At 41.4% G+C, this 14,357-nt stretch overlaps 1 protein-coding gene across 1 annotated transcript in view; it reads left to right on the top strand.

Moving 5' to 3' along the window:
- Window positions 1-5,272: 5,272 nt before the first annotated feature.
- Window positions 5,273-14,357, top strand: part of T265_02834 (hypothetical protein) — a gene marked incomplete at both ends in the record, with an annotated part of 65,356 nt that continues 56,271 nt past the window's right edge. The window contains one exon of the mRNA XM_009167178.1: window positions 5,273-6,993. Coding sequence (XP_009165442.1) covers window positions 5,380-6,993 — 1,614 coding nt within the window. The remainder of the gene's footprint in view (window positions 6,994-14,357) is intronic.

The following is a 14,357-nucleotide window of genomic DNA, read 5'->3' on the forward strand; positions in this document are numbered from 1 at the left end:
AGGCTCTTCAATTTTTGAGAATTGGGATTTTCCACGCATTTTAGCACCCCTTCATATTATTGCAATGTGTGATTCCGCATACCCATTGCTCCTGCTGCGTTCGCTGACTAAACGGTCGGATTAATTACGGCGCCCTTTCCGGAAAAACTGCCTTCTCCGTTGCTTTAGCAGGGTCAGTTCCTTCCAGCTGCTGCAAAATAATCTGCCCACAGGTCGTCCGCACTACGCGGATACACAATTGGCTCCTGCTTCTTAGCACCTTTCGCATTACGTCTTCCGCTTTTGCGCTCTCTTTTTTCTAGCCAGCTCAAAATCATCGTTAAGGAATTTCCTTGCAAGTAAATCGTTTTGATGTGCTTGCGTTTTGCGAAAATCTACAGATAACTTTCAACGTCTGCATAGCTGCGTGTTTCCAAGTGCCTCATTTACTGTATCATGATAATAATGTTCACCCCCCACTAAGGGGTGGCATACAAGCATGCATGATCATAAGTTACAGTGAGAGCGGAGCACATCTGGGGATTTGCGGGTTCTGAGGACTGCGCCAAAATAGGACGATTTCATAAATTGTGAGAAATATTGGATCTGGACCCACACCCGCCTACACCAGCATGGGAAAGGATACACAGTTACTAAGAGTGTATCTTTTTTGGGGTGAGGATATACCAAGGTGGCGGGCAGAAATGGAACGACAGAGCAAAGAAGGCATGCTTCTTCGTGCATGATGAGACAGCTTCAACTTGAGAAAACCGCTTAACCAGAAAAACGAACCTGGTGCGGTGTCTGGATCTGGCTGGTCCATGCGAACTTAAGACTAAGACCACCGATGAGGTGTGTTCGGTCTTGTACGGTTGGGCTTATATTCAGGGCCATAAAAAGGAGAAGTGGGGATAATGGGGTGGAGGGTCGTTAATAGGGATAAGTGGTAGCTGGAATCTCATTCACACGGTGTACGCTGAAACTGTAGAGATTCACAAATGTCACTTCTCGAGTGGGGTCCGGGGTAAAACTTTGCCGGGGGAGCGAGTTTAGTGCTAACCCACAAGACGGAACGTGAAGTGCACAGAAAATGAATCACTTTGGGGGGAGCATGGAATGAAATTCAACGAGAATTTAACATCTGAAACGGGAGGTTCAGCTGATTAGAATGAACGAGTAGGAGGCGGCTGGGGCAAGGTGGATAGTTCTTTCACAGTTAGGGGTGGGGGCGCGAATGAGCGAGGGCATCGCCAAAGGTAAGACGGGTATTCTATCAAACTGGGTATGGCAGTGCTTTGCCATCATTGCGCTGACATACTTCGTTTTCTGTTCAACCCTGTGATAAACGCCATGTTTGATGTGTTTGGACTGGGATGTGCTGTTCTGTGAAAAGCAGGATTTTTCGGGTTGGTCCACGCTATCCGCTAATGTAAGACTAGAGCGCTGTAAGGTCTCAGGTATTTCTTGGTCCGGACGGGGAACCCTTCGGATGCGAAGCACAGATCAGATAATAACCAAAATGGGCGTCCGAGTCAGGTAAAGCCGAAGATCAGTGCTCGGGAAGTAGAGGGAATAGAATGAGACCAATAGGGTTTGGTAAGTTTTGGGAGGCATCGGATAGGGGTAAGTCTAAAAAAGGGAAAAACTGAAAGTTTACCACGATTGGGATTGTGACAGCATGTTGTTAAATGGGAGAGGATTGAGGTAGATTTGTACTTAGTGGCCCGGCAATCCATGACTCACTGAGCTTACCAATATAAGCTACTGTATTAACGGAGACAGAGAAAATCATTATAGGTACGCGAAAATGCGAGGTGGTAAGGGGAAGCAAATACAAGATCCTACGCAGGTAGAACTTGCGGGATGACTGACTAGATTTTGTGGAGGTCACTCCATGCATTGGATAATACCATGATCTAGGAGGGGAAGTGAATGTAAGAGCAATGACCACCTATTAGCGAGGCAAGGCTATCGGCTTCAGTCAGCATGTGGCGCATGGCGAAAGAGCATCTTGGCGCCACACTTGTATTCAGGAATCTCATTGTCAGTATATCATTCCTTTTTGTATGTATCCACTCATGAAATGTGGGTGTTTTTGCTTGCTTGACGAGGTAGGCTTTATTGCGGTGCAACCCAGATTGTGACGAAGGAATCTACTGCTTTGCATATCGATGCGAGCCTTTGGAGTCCCAGTGTATCTTTAGGCTATTCCAAGGTATTCTTTAAAGAGATTTTCGACAATTGAAATGTCCGTTTTTGCCATATGTTGTTTGCGTTGTGTTCATCTTCAGTGGCAACAGACAGAAAACAACAGTATTATTTTATGGATTTTATTAGTAAAAGGCTAAATTAGGAATCAAGGGCAATTGGCGATGCACCCGTGCTACTTGAGTGATGACTTATGGCGTAAGGCAAGTAAACAGAGGAGGAAGACAGTGGACTACATCTGCCGGGTTAAGCGTAATTAGTAGGTCCACAAGAGCATTCTACATGTCTCTGAGATTTCAGTGTGACGTCAATCTGCTTAAATCCTGAGCCCTTCTTTCTCAAGACCATATTTGATAAGCGCTGTAAGAAGGTGTGTTGCCTCATGTGGAATGCCTCTCCGAAAGAACTTCGCGGTGAATTTTTGGCCTCTGGGGTAGAGTGACCGCCAAAACCATGTATCGGTTGTTTGTCCCTAGATGTGTGTATCAAGCCAGACTGTTGATCAGACAAGGCTGAACCAAAGGATGAACTTGTGGTGCCTGTCCACGATCCCTTAGTCTTCCTAAACATCCATCAGTTTGTTAATTTCCTTCAAACGTTCTATTGGTTCACTTTGTGTACGAAGTTGAGGTTTTGATGGTGACCACTGCTCCACGAGATCATTCTGTGTATGTGGAGAAGAGATATGGCAGGGAGACAGATTGCGTCCGTTTTCCTCGTTTCTTATCAATCAATAAGCCCTAAAGGAGTTTATCAAAATGTTTGTGTTCTGGTGCACTTTAATTTACGACTTCTACTCCTTTCCGAAAGCACTGAGCAGAACCAACACGCGACCAAAAAATTAGCTAGTATAGTACACTATTCAGTGGTGGAAGGTATGCAATTTCTAGACCAGATGGTGTTTTTCCTTCACATACCGACGCTTGAACATCTAGGGCGAAAATATCCTCGATGGAAAGAGGTTGACGATGCAATATAGTACAACCATCCCCTCAACTGCCGATGTTTATTATTACAATGGTTTGTCTTTTGCCCACTGAACCATAGGACGTACCCATTTTCTTGCAAACGTCCTCCAATATGTACCTTTTTAATGAACGTTGATGACAGTTTCAGACTTCAACGTCTTGTTCGCCGGAACTTGTTATGTACTTTCAAGGTTTGCAATCGTTATCGAACTTGATGCTACACATGAGTAGGAGCCCAGATATTAGTAATTAGGTACGGTAATAGACAATTTATAGGACTGCGTTCATGAAAGCTATCATACCTGTTTAGGGCCTGATAATCAGAAGCGTGCATGTGTTTGAATACTTGAGTACTACATCACGGTATTCGTTGATACATTTGGCGATTTATGATAATTTTCGTAGAACCCGCATTTGGTACTACCCTTTGGGCGTCCGGTTTTTCAACCGAATCGAGAATCCATGGATGAACCCTTGTTAGTAAAAATGATCCTCTATCGAGATATGGACGAACCGCTATTGAAAACCGCGCTATTTTCCAACTGAGCATGTTTATCTTAGAGCAGACACTATCGCTGCACATGCACGTCCACAGACATATCATACCAGACGACACCATTTACTCCGAAAATTACACACAACAAATCGTGAGTGATATAAAAGAAAAGGTGGAAGATTTGTAATGTACTACTCACAAGGTTGCTGAAAATCCATCGAGAACATCGTAAACGAGAGATTCACCTGGGTTCCAGGTGAGTCTCTCGAAAGAACCAAATTAGTTTGCAGATGAGTGTATGTTCGCTAAAAGGTGGAAGAATTTATCCAATAAGTAACACTGTGTTGGTCGCAGTGGAGCCAACTTTACGTTGTACACAAGTGAGCATGAAATTTTGGTGCAAAATGGTTGCTAAATGAAAGCGTTTTAGAATTATGTGTTCACCGACTAAACTATGTATTCAAACGTTTACTACCAAACTAATTCTCGGCAAAAATTCCCTTACTGTAATCATGATCATTTTGTTTTTGAAAAGTCTATTGGGTTTAAATTATCAAATCTTTGAGTTGAAAATATCAAAGCACACAAGCGCCACATTTAAAAGTTCATGTGGTACCACACAGGAGGTGGACTGTTGAACAGCTTGCGAATAAATGCATTGAATTCGGTGGGGTGTATGCGAAAATTGGGCGCCGTTGCATGTGTGGTTAATTTTGTCGGAATCCAACGGAGTTTTAGCGGATTTTTCACCGTTCCGCTTCGGCTCTCACACGGTTTGGCGCGGTGCTTTGTCTGTTTTCTCTGGTCTTATGTTTTGCGCGTTTGCCTATGCGTATTTTTTTGGCAGGCTCTCGTGTTGCGTTCCGTCTCTACCTAATTTCGCCTACGGGTTATAGTATGCCTGCTATCGAGGCCCTACTGGAATAAGTCTTCAAATGTGGAAGCTAATTATTTGTGCTTGAACCAACAGTGCATGGTAAACATCCTCGCAAGACTCCCAAATATGCGGCCTAAAAGGACAGTGATACTTAGAAAGTGGAGGTTTAGGCGGACTTACTTGGATGGAAGGAAGGCTCCTCATGAGTCGAAAGCACACAGGTTTGTACGTCACCAGTACCAACAGACGTGGTCTCTTCGTGTCCCGACCTACTGGATTTGTCCATCCGTTCTTATTTTTGAACTACATAGTGGAGGAATTACGCCTATCACCCAGGCCGGGCTATTGTACATTTTGGAGGTTACGAAAATGACGCACTTCCTTTGAAAAATTACGGAATCCTAGTGCATCAAAGTCTGCCGTCTGCCATTTCCATTACTCTAGAAGCCATTCTTCAGAGGCGAAATACCCAAATCCGTAATTGTTTTTAGTATACCAACGTTGTGTTATTCCACCATATTCCAGCAGCAAGTGGACATGAATTTAATGTGGTACATATTTAAGCTAGAGCTCAGCCGCTCAGTATTATTGTTTTCCAAACCAGCCACTGACGATGGGTTCGCCAGAATTTTTCGGCTGTTGAGCATAAGCAACTTACCGGGTTATTGGTTGAGCCTACTTGAAACTGTAGAGTTTTGAACTGAATGGAGACAACTGATAATTGTTTTACTACATGAGTTGACCAGCGAAGTGTCCTTGACAAACACCACATTTACGATTTTGTTTGTCTCACCCCAAAGATGCAACAGTTCCAAAGAAACACTGAAGTATAGCCAACCGGGATAAAAACGATGGCGCTATATCCAGCGGGCTCACAAGATTTGGTACATAAGTATACGTTCGACCACGAACTGCAGCATTCACCATACGGCAGAACAAAACCCTTTCACTCCCAATACGAGGGGCGTCAACGTAGTAATCGCCCCCATGGCATGATGTCCAATTACCCAAATCATGGGACAGCAAATTTCGGAGCGCCATTTCAACTCTATGATGGGGTTAATTCCAACCAAATTTATGAGTCTTCCCCAAACTACAAAGGCTCTAAGTCCGGGTCATTCATGAATTTGGCCGTGTCATCACATGGACAGCTAAATGACCGACATCGCGGACGGAAACTGGGCCAAGCAGTCTCCCAGTTGGCATCCACTAAATCCATTTCAGATAGGAATAAGTCTCTGGAATCTTTCAACTCCAATTGTGGTGTTTACCCTATGTCATCTCGAAGAGAAATCTCCAATAATTTCGGATATGGTGATGGTTTTGTGGACAAGACTACAAAGAACAGCGAAGTTAAGCGCTATACGGTGCCAGATTATCGATCAGGCTTCAACCACTGGCTTACTTCACGTGATTTCTCCAACCATGCACGCGACACTTACCAGAGAGCCTCTAAATATTATTTGCCATTATCCATTCACGATGGACAGCCTATATATGAGACAGCAGTAGGGTCAACCTATATGAGCCCAGTGAAGTACACCAGTGATAGGGTCTACTCCAGCTCTTCAAATGGCGCTGTGAATGGTTTACGATTGGACTACACTCATCATCCCCACGAATCACAACCGGACGTGAGACCTAACATTAGGGACGAACTATCTCCCAAGCAATCAGTAAGCCTGTATGCGTCTAACGGACTGCCTCTAGTTACCTCTCCGCAGTCGCCCAACCTAAAATCGCATAACGGATTTCCTGGATCAAACGGTTCGTCAACCTGCGCAGCAGCTTTGGATCCGAACCTGAATGATGTGCACCAACACTTCGATGAAAAGAACGATCTCGACGGCCCAAGACCATTGACCCCACACCAAGCACTTAAGTTGTATTGGAGGAGACTGAGTCAAGTGGAGAGGACTGAGATTCTGAGTTACCCAGAAATTTATTTCCTCGGGCTGGATGCTGCCAAAATAGGAATGAACGACAAGCCCAGCGCAAACGACGGTGCCGATTGTCTCAAGAAGCGCTCATCAGATAATCAAGGCTTTGACGATGATCAGTCGGGATACAAGCTTGTACTTAACGATCACATTGCTTACAGGTATGAGCTGATAAAACTACTAGGAAAAGGAAGTTTTGGCCAAGTAGTTCAGGCACGAGACCACCGAGCTGGATTTGACGTCGCCTTGAAGATCATCAGAAGTGAGGAACGCTTTGCTCGTCAAGCTCAGGAAGAAATAAGCATTTTGCAGGCTTTAAACGAGGAGGATGCTGACGGCCATTATAATGTTGTGAAATTACTTGACCATTTCGTTTTTCGCCGGCACGTCTGTATGGTTTTCGAACTACTGAATCTGAACCTGTATGAAATTCTTCAAAGGAATGATTTCAGGGGCCTTTCTCAAGGGACTGTCAGCAAGCTGACACGAGGTATCCTGGAATGCATGAATCTGCTGCTTAAGTAAGTTGATTCATTCATACATTTGATAAACCACTTAGTACACAGTTTTAAATTGATTTCATCCATGTGCATGAGATCAGAAAATATTCTCAAATCACGTAAGAATTATTTGAAAAATCCAAAAATACGTTTTTGCAAGTATGCATTGTGCATCAAATTCAGATTTCAAAGCATGATTATTCAGCAAATATGAGTCTTCAAAGGTGATAAGCGCAAGATTTAACGTAGCTAATTGAAAAATTTGACGTTTGTGTTTGTGCATAATAGGTTATTTTTTGTAGTGAAAAGCATACTGTGATAGCCGGCTAGTAAAACGTCGAAAGACTTCCTCATACTAATCAATAAACTAGAATGTTAACTTAAGCCATCTACGTAGAGATTTCATCTAACAAAATTTCAGTGCTTTACAAAAAGGGTTATTAAGAGAGTGCGAGAAGCGACGTACCACGGTGGCAGGGAACCTTCTTTTGTTCAAGGGCAAAGGTATTGGTTCTAAGTGATTATTGCTTGTTTTCAGAAGTTCTGAGGTATCCTTCTAATTCATCGGGACGAATTGTTGCTGTATATTTGCAAACGTTTTAGGAAAAGGAGAGACGTTGACTTTTGTTAAAAAAAGTTAAGAATAAGTTATCCACAGATGGAAACTAATCAACAAATAATATAAAACAATGAACCAAATTCTTTTGACCCTTGGAATTGAAAATAGGGAAAATGTGTGTTAAACTGGAAAACTTCGAACCCGTTAGCTTACAGCATTCTATTTCCAGATTATCTGACCTACAGCTTCTCTAAGTGGATTAGCCTCACTTTTCAAAGGTCGTGTATACAAAGACTTAAAACATGTGCAAATGTATGGGCTCCATTTGTAATCGAACATCATTTTGCGTTCCAGCAATGCTAGCTATTTTGTCCAAGTGTGTTATAGCTAGATGCATTTGGAATGGGGGCCATTTCGATGTAACCAAAAGAACGAGTAGATTAGGGAGCTCATAATTCATTCATTTGCCACCCCACCTGCCTTAAAAGAAGTTAGTTCACCTCGTCTCAATGTAAATCCCATCTTACACAGTTTTATAATTATTTTTTGTGGTCAATGAGTTCAATTTCCTGCACTTGTATAGCTTCATGAACTTTTATCCGATAAGAATATAACCCCATTATTAGGGATAACTGGGTTATCTATGCTGACGTTTTTGAGGTTTCAAAAACCAATTACTATTGTCTTATAAGTTACTTGTGTCATTGGTTTTAGCATTGGTTTTATAAAGGGAACAACGAAGGACATAATACATAATACACTTGTCTGCTGTCACGAGCCTGCAACTGCTAAGGAATAACCTTTAAAATTTTCGCCACTTTCGAGTTGCAGGCTTGAAACCTCATTTATTTTGTTGATCAAATAGCCATATTGGTGCAAATACTAAAAAAAGTATCAACTGATTTTAAAGACTCAGCTTATCTACTGGTCGGTCTTTGTCTTGAAAATACCCCCTTGATTCAACTTGCTCTCCACATGGTTTAGTGTTAGGGGTATACCTATTGGGCTGTAACTTCTGGAAGATTGACAAGAATAGCATGCCATAGCCTGATTTTGTGGCCGCTTACTCTCCCTTGAACAGTTCTTCTCATACCCTAGCGCAGTTATTCTGGTCGTGCAGCAGAAAAAACCCAGGGCCATCAGGCCAGAGTTTTTCTCACGTTAGTGCTTGCTCGCAGCACAGGTCTCCGCGACCCTAACATGTGAACTTCAGTTAGTTGATGCACAAGAACAGCGTTTGATCACCAGATTATTGCCGGGTAACTTCGAACCCTCATAGATGAAAAGGCCTGATTTTGATTGGTAAGGCCGATTCATAAAACAATAAAAAAATAGTTGTAAAAAAACCAGATTATTCACGGGTGTGGTAGACAAACAAATGGTTTGCTGCTCATGCCTAAAATGTGCTGTTATTTGAGAAGTGTACAATACTAAAATGAACAAGGGATTAAAAATTGCTAAAGGCTATTTGGCTTCCCTCTTACCTCCTATTCTGGACTGACTTAATTGCATTTTTGGTAACCCGTTTAATGTTATTTATCACATTTAAGTTAACAAACAAACTTGATTGCTCTGTAGCTTACCTTCTTATCAGGTAGTTTCTCGAAATATCTTCAAAGCAGATGGTATATCCGCATGTCTGTTTTTATTGCAGGCGTTTTGACTCAAAAGCCTTGCGAATGTGGCCACCAATTAGTCCAACTATGTCCTGCTTCTCCTACTAGCATCAATCTACTTAGTAAACAAAACCCAACTAGTTTGCATTCACCGCTATTGTCCAGTTTGTTTGTTCGGGTGTCTCTGTCCACAGGGTCCGATATGAATAGTGGTATAAAGCACCGGACTAAAAACTAACCAACAGCAATGCAGGAGACCAGCCATTTAAACTGTTGTTTCTCTTACTAAAAATTATATATATATACAACTTATCTGCATGAGTACGATATAACTAGAACGCGGGAGCTTATTTGGCAAAGTAAATTACATCGCCGCCAACTCGAGGTCAACTGCTGCTGTAAAAGCTGAAACAGTGGTGTGCATAGAAATAATAGCGAGCCTTCGCCGCAGCTCTATGGACATTGAGCAACACCTTTACAGGTTTTGGACTCCAAGAGATCTGCGTCTAACCTAAAAGCTTCAAAGAGTATGTATAGGTAGTTCCAGTTTTCGGCTATGTTGCTTTTGAACATCTGACCCGAAAGTTTCCAACACAGGGAAGTGATGTTAGTGTTTGTGACCTTTGTTTCGTAAGATGGAGTGAAATGACGCTTAATTTAAACAAACGTCCTTATGTATAGATTATTCAAAGCTTCTAGTTGCATAAAGGAGTCACGTAGTGGATGTGAAAGTAGGCTATTCTGGAAGCAAATGTTAACTGCTACAGGCTGCACTAAAAACAAAACGCACTTAAAAATAAACTCAGGATCAATTTCGATAAACGTATGCCTGTTAGGTTTCGCGAACAAAGTTTTACAACAAATTTACAAATACTCTAGGCCAGTGGAACCTGGAGAATACTGATGTGAACGAAACGCCGTCGAAGACATGAATCACCAATTAAATTTATGCTAGAATTCTACCTTTTGGTCATCGCGGATTTGATGGGCGATTCGGTTATCTGTGTTCTGTCAGAAAATATGATTGTAACTTATGACCAAAGTGCGGTTTATCTTTTTTTATTAGATTTAGTAGCCTACTCTTCTCGCGAAATGCATTAGAAAAAATTGTCTTCCAGAAACCGACTTCTGGAGCTGGTCTTGAACCAAAAGCGTGCCTCATCCGACAAAGCTTCACTCACTACTTCCGGATTTTTCCCCTACTTGGAGATTCGCTGCATATGCTACGCAAATTGTCTTGTAATCGAATGGCCCCAAGGTATAACACTGAAATAAGATCATTCAAAACTATTTTTGTGGTAAGGTTTACGATAAATTTTCTCCGTTTTACAAATAGTCTCAATTACTTGTGCCGAGCAACTGTCCGATCAATCTAATGGAAGCAGGAAAACACCTCACACTAGTTAAGATACTATATCAAATACAAAATAGGTGAAAGTTTATTGTTTTGTGTGTTGGTGATCAGATGGTTGTTGACCTACTCTCAGAGCTTGGCGATTAGGTTTCAGATGTTTAGCCACAAAACGAGGGGAAATCAGCGGCGTTCTCTCTTGTTGGTTTTCGTAACAGGATTGAAATTTTCAGATGGATTGCTTTTTAAAAGTTTATGCAGCTAGTTGCCACATTATTAGCGCCAAGTTTCTGGCACGTATATGCACGACAAATTGGTTTTATTTTACCGTCGAAACACACCACCTCCCTGCAGCCCTTTCATATCAGCAGTCTTGTAAGAAAAGCAGAGTACCTCTCATGTTAAACAATAGTTAAAAATCGCAGAAAAATGGAAGAGATCAAGCCTAGAGATGAAGAAATGCAGAAGAAAAAAGAATAAAATCTTCTGTACATTAGGTAATGTCGCTTACTCTTTTACAGAGAAGCTTTATTGGCACTTTGCCCCTTTTCCCGTTCTAAGAGGTCGTTAATTCAAAATCAAATGAGTTGCTTTAAACTTTGCGGAGATACCCGAATTACAAACTCATGTATGTGAAATCCGGAAATTTTTAAATCATATAAAATACCTTGAGAACGTAAATAGACAAATGTGATGAAATGTCGCTTTTTTCTAATTTTTCTAATTTTTACACGCTTATCTGGTTCTGTTACTAAAACATTACTACAACCCCGACTCATCAGGAATGTCTACCTCTTAGAGACTCCATTTTACGAACCATAATTTATGTTATGTTGACCATGTTGCTTTAAAGAAAATCTGAGTCTGTCTTCACTCCACTGTTGCTTTCCCGAGCATCCAATACTTTAATATGACTTCAGTAAAATGTACTTTTGACCAACGCTATAATGTCAAAGAAGACCTGTTTCAACAAACCACGTGATCAGACAGTAATTTCTAGGATATAAATATTCATTTCTTCAGTGAACGGATGTATGCCTTATAACGTGAAAATAATAAATTTTTCGGTGATAGTCGTGACTTAAATTGCTAATTGTGTGTTAACTAAGTCGTTGAATATGAGACATCAATAATGAAATGAAATACAATAAACAAACGTAATTTTCACAGCAAGTTTTGTTGAGCACTACCCCATTCAGCGTGCACATAACGGAGTGGTTTATCTTCCATATACTTAATTAGAATTTTGAAGAACAGTGTGCCGCAGATATACGGGGAGTAGCAACGGCCAAAGCCCAATGTAGTTTTGTGACAGTGAATTTGTCGTAACACTGAGACTATTGTCCCTTCCGTTGCTGCACGATACTTTCTGAAATACAGTGACAAATCTTTATCCGCCCACGGGTGTACTGCATGGAATCGGGTTGTGCCTACTCCTGGAGTACTTCACATTCAAACAGACATTTTATAAGCGAGAAGATGGAATACATGGCAACATTAAGGTATTCACAATAACAGACGACGCGTCAGTTCTCACATCCATCACGTATTTGGTGACGTTATGCTGATGACACTTGCGATCGCGCAGTGAGCATTTTGAGGTGACTGGCTACATGCTCTGAACAACCTTCGCACTGACGTTATGCCTACATATTGTACCGCGAAGACTGTGAGAAGAAGACTTTTGGAGAGAACTTGAATTAACTGTGTTATAAAGGATAATTGCTACTTACCGACAAGGTGTGTTTCTGTCAACATTTTGGATATATATGAGAGCTTTACCAAAAGAAATAGAGTAGTGTTTCCAAAACCAGGTGATTTGGACCAGAGGGTCTTATTAGTCGACTGCCAGCTTAACGTATTTAGCTTATGGGACAAAGTGAACTGCATTCACAATACAAATGGACAGGTGAAACAGCAAAGCAGATGGATTTATTTCATGTAAGGATGCAGAGTGACTGGATGATGGGTACAGTCAAAGTACTGTTCAATGCCTAGTAATATTTTAATTTCGTCCCAACGGATGACATTACTGTTGAATAAAGAAGACACATTATTCTAGTGAAAGCAACACACTTAACTCTATTAACCAGAGCGAATCCTCTCCAATCAAAATAGAGAACACAATACCAAAACTTTTTGGTGGAAACGCGGGACATACCGTTACAACTGACACTGACGGAACCCATCATGGCTAAGCAAAACTGTGCTTCTCTAAACAATCTTCATTTTTAGAGGGCAGCAAAAGTTTTTCCGTGTGAATTAATGTCCATTTCCATAGCGGACAGATATCTCCATTTCAAAATTACCGAACCTGTCTACAAAAGGGCGTTTTGTACTAATAATAGCAATAATATTATTGTCGCCGCTGATCACGCGCGCTCGTTACCATCAAAATCGAAGTTAGATACTTTAGTTTCATGCTATAAGACCAGCTGCAACTAGATGATCAAGAAAGACCGATGGTGCTTTGCATTTGGCGAATATCATAAACCAAATATCACGAGTGCACGTAAGTAAATGTGCAAATCTTGGGCTAGTTGTATAGGTACTTGCTCCGGGCTGAGTTAATGTCACAATTTTGGGTGAGTCAGTTGGGAAAATAAGACCAAGAGGGTGTGAATTCAGCACATTCGTTGCCACGGCTTTGACGGAATTGATCCCGTCTGATATGCTTCAGTGGTGTTTTCTAAATTTTTCCTTGTCATTATTCATTGATGAATCATCTTTGGTCTCTTAGTCTGGATCGGTGTCAGTACGACTTGTTTGGTACAAAAGATTACGCTGATTATCCCAAGCATGTTATGTTGTACATTCGATTGCAGTGGGACGTCTCAGTCTCGTTCCCTATAAAATGGTATACTTTTGACGTATAAAAAATTGAGGCTAATGGGCAAGTGTTCTGTTTTAGGGAATTTGAGGAGTCCAATTCGCGGGTGGGATATATTCCTTGCTGATTGGACGGGACTAATGAATGCACCAGTCCCTTGCTGTTGAGGTCATTAGTCACTGGTCACACCCTGGAGAACGATCACCATCGGTACAAGCAGAACCTATAGTGATCCGAGAAGCATTCTACCTTGAGGAAAGGGCGTACACTTGGGGCAGAAACTTCCAAGTAGTTGTCTGGATAACTGAGGGAGACTTTCAATCGTTATGATAAGAATAACATCCATGGAAGATTCTACTACATCACCCAAAATAACACCCGACAGATTTTTGCGCAGCATATGTTCTACTTACGTCTCTGCCCGCAGTCCAGTTCGAATCTACTTAGACAGGATGGTACATTCAGGGAATAGGTAGCGGACAAAGGAATTTCAGCGCAAACTTTTGCACAAATAATTGTGATTTCCATGGTACATTGCTATCTTAATCTTCAATTCTGTAGAATAGGCTGGTCTATCTCTAATTTGTTTGAAACTTGCCAGGTGGTCATGTGCAGGTTTTCCAAGGGATAACCAAGGCTTATTTGTGATTCCTACTGCAATTCTCACTCGAAAATTGATACTCCAGTCATAGATTTTGATAGCCTAAGCTACACTATTCACACTGGATGAATCGATCGTTCATTTATTGAAAGTTTGTCACCTTGAGGGATAATCTATATTCTATAATGCTGACAGTTTTGAAGCAATTATGATGAAATTCTTCGAAGTATCACATCACCAGCAAAGGTCCAAAACTGAACAAAAGACTATGGATTTAATTCTCCCTAAAAATTCGTGCGCTTTGCAACGCCGATATCTCCTAACAAAAAACAGATGTTCATACAGTACTTTTCGCTTTTTAGCCCAGGTTGGTTTGGCTTGCAATGCGAACTATCAAGTGATACTTCAAAACGGTTTCTATGTTGTTTACTG

Source organism: Opisthorchis viverrini (assembly GCF_000715545.1).
Source record: "Opisthorchis viverrini unplaced genomic scaffold opera_v5_37, whole genome shotgun sequence".
Taxonomy (NCBI): Eukaryota; Metazoa; Platyhelminthes; class Trematoda; order Opisthorchiida; family Opisthorchiidae; genus Opisthorchis; species Opisthorchis viverrini.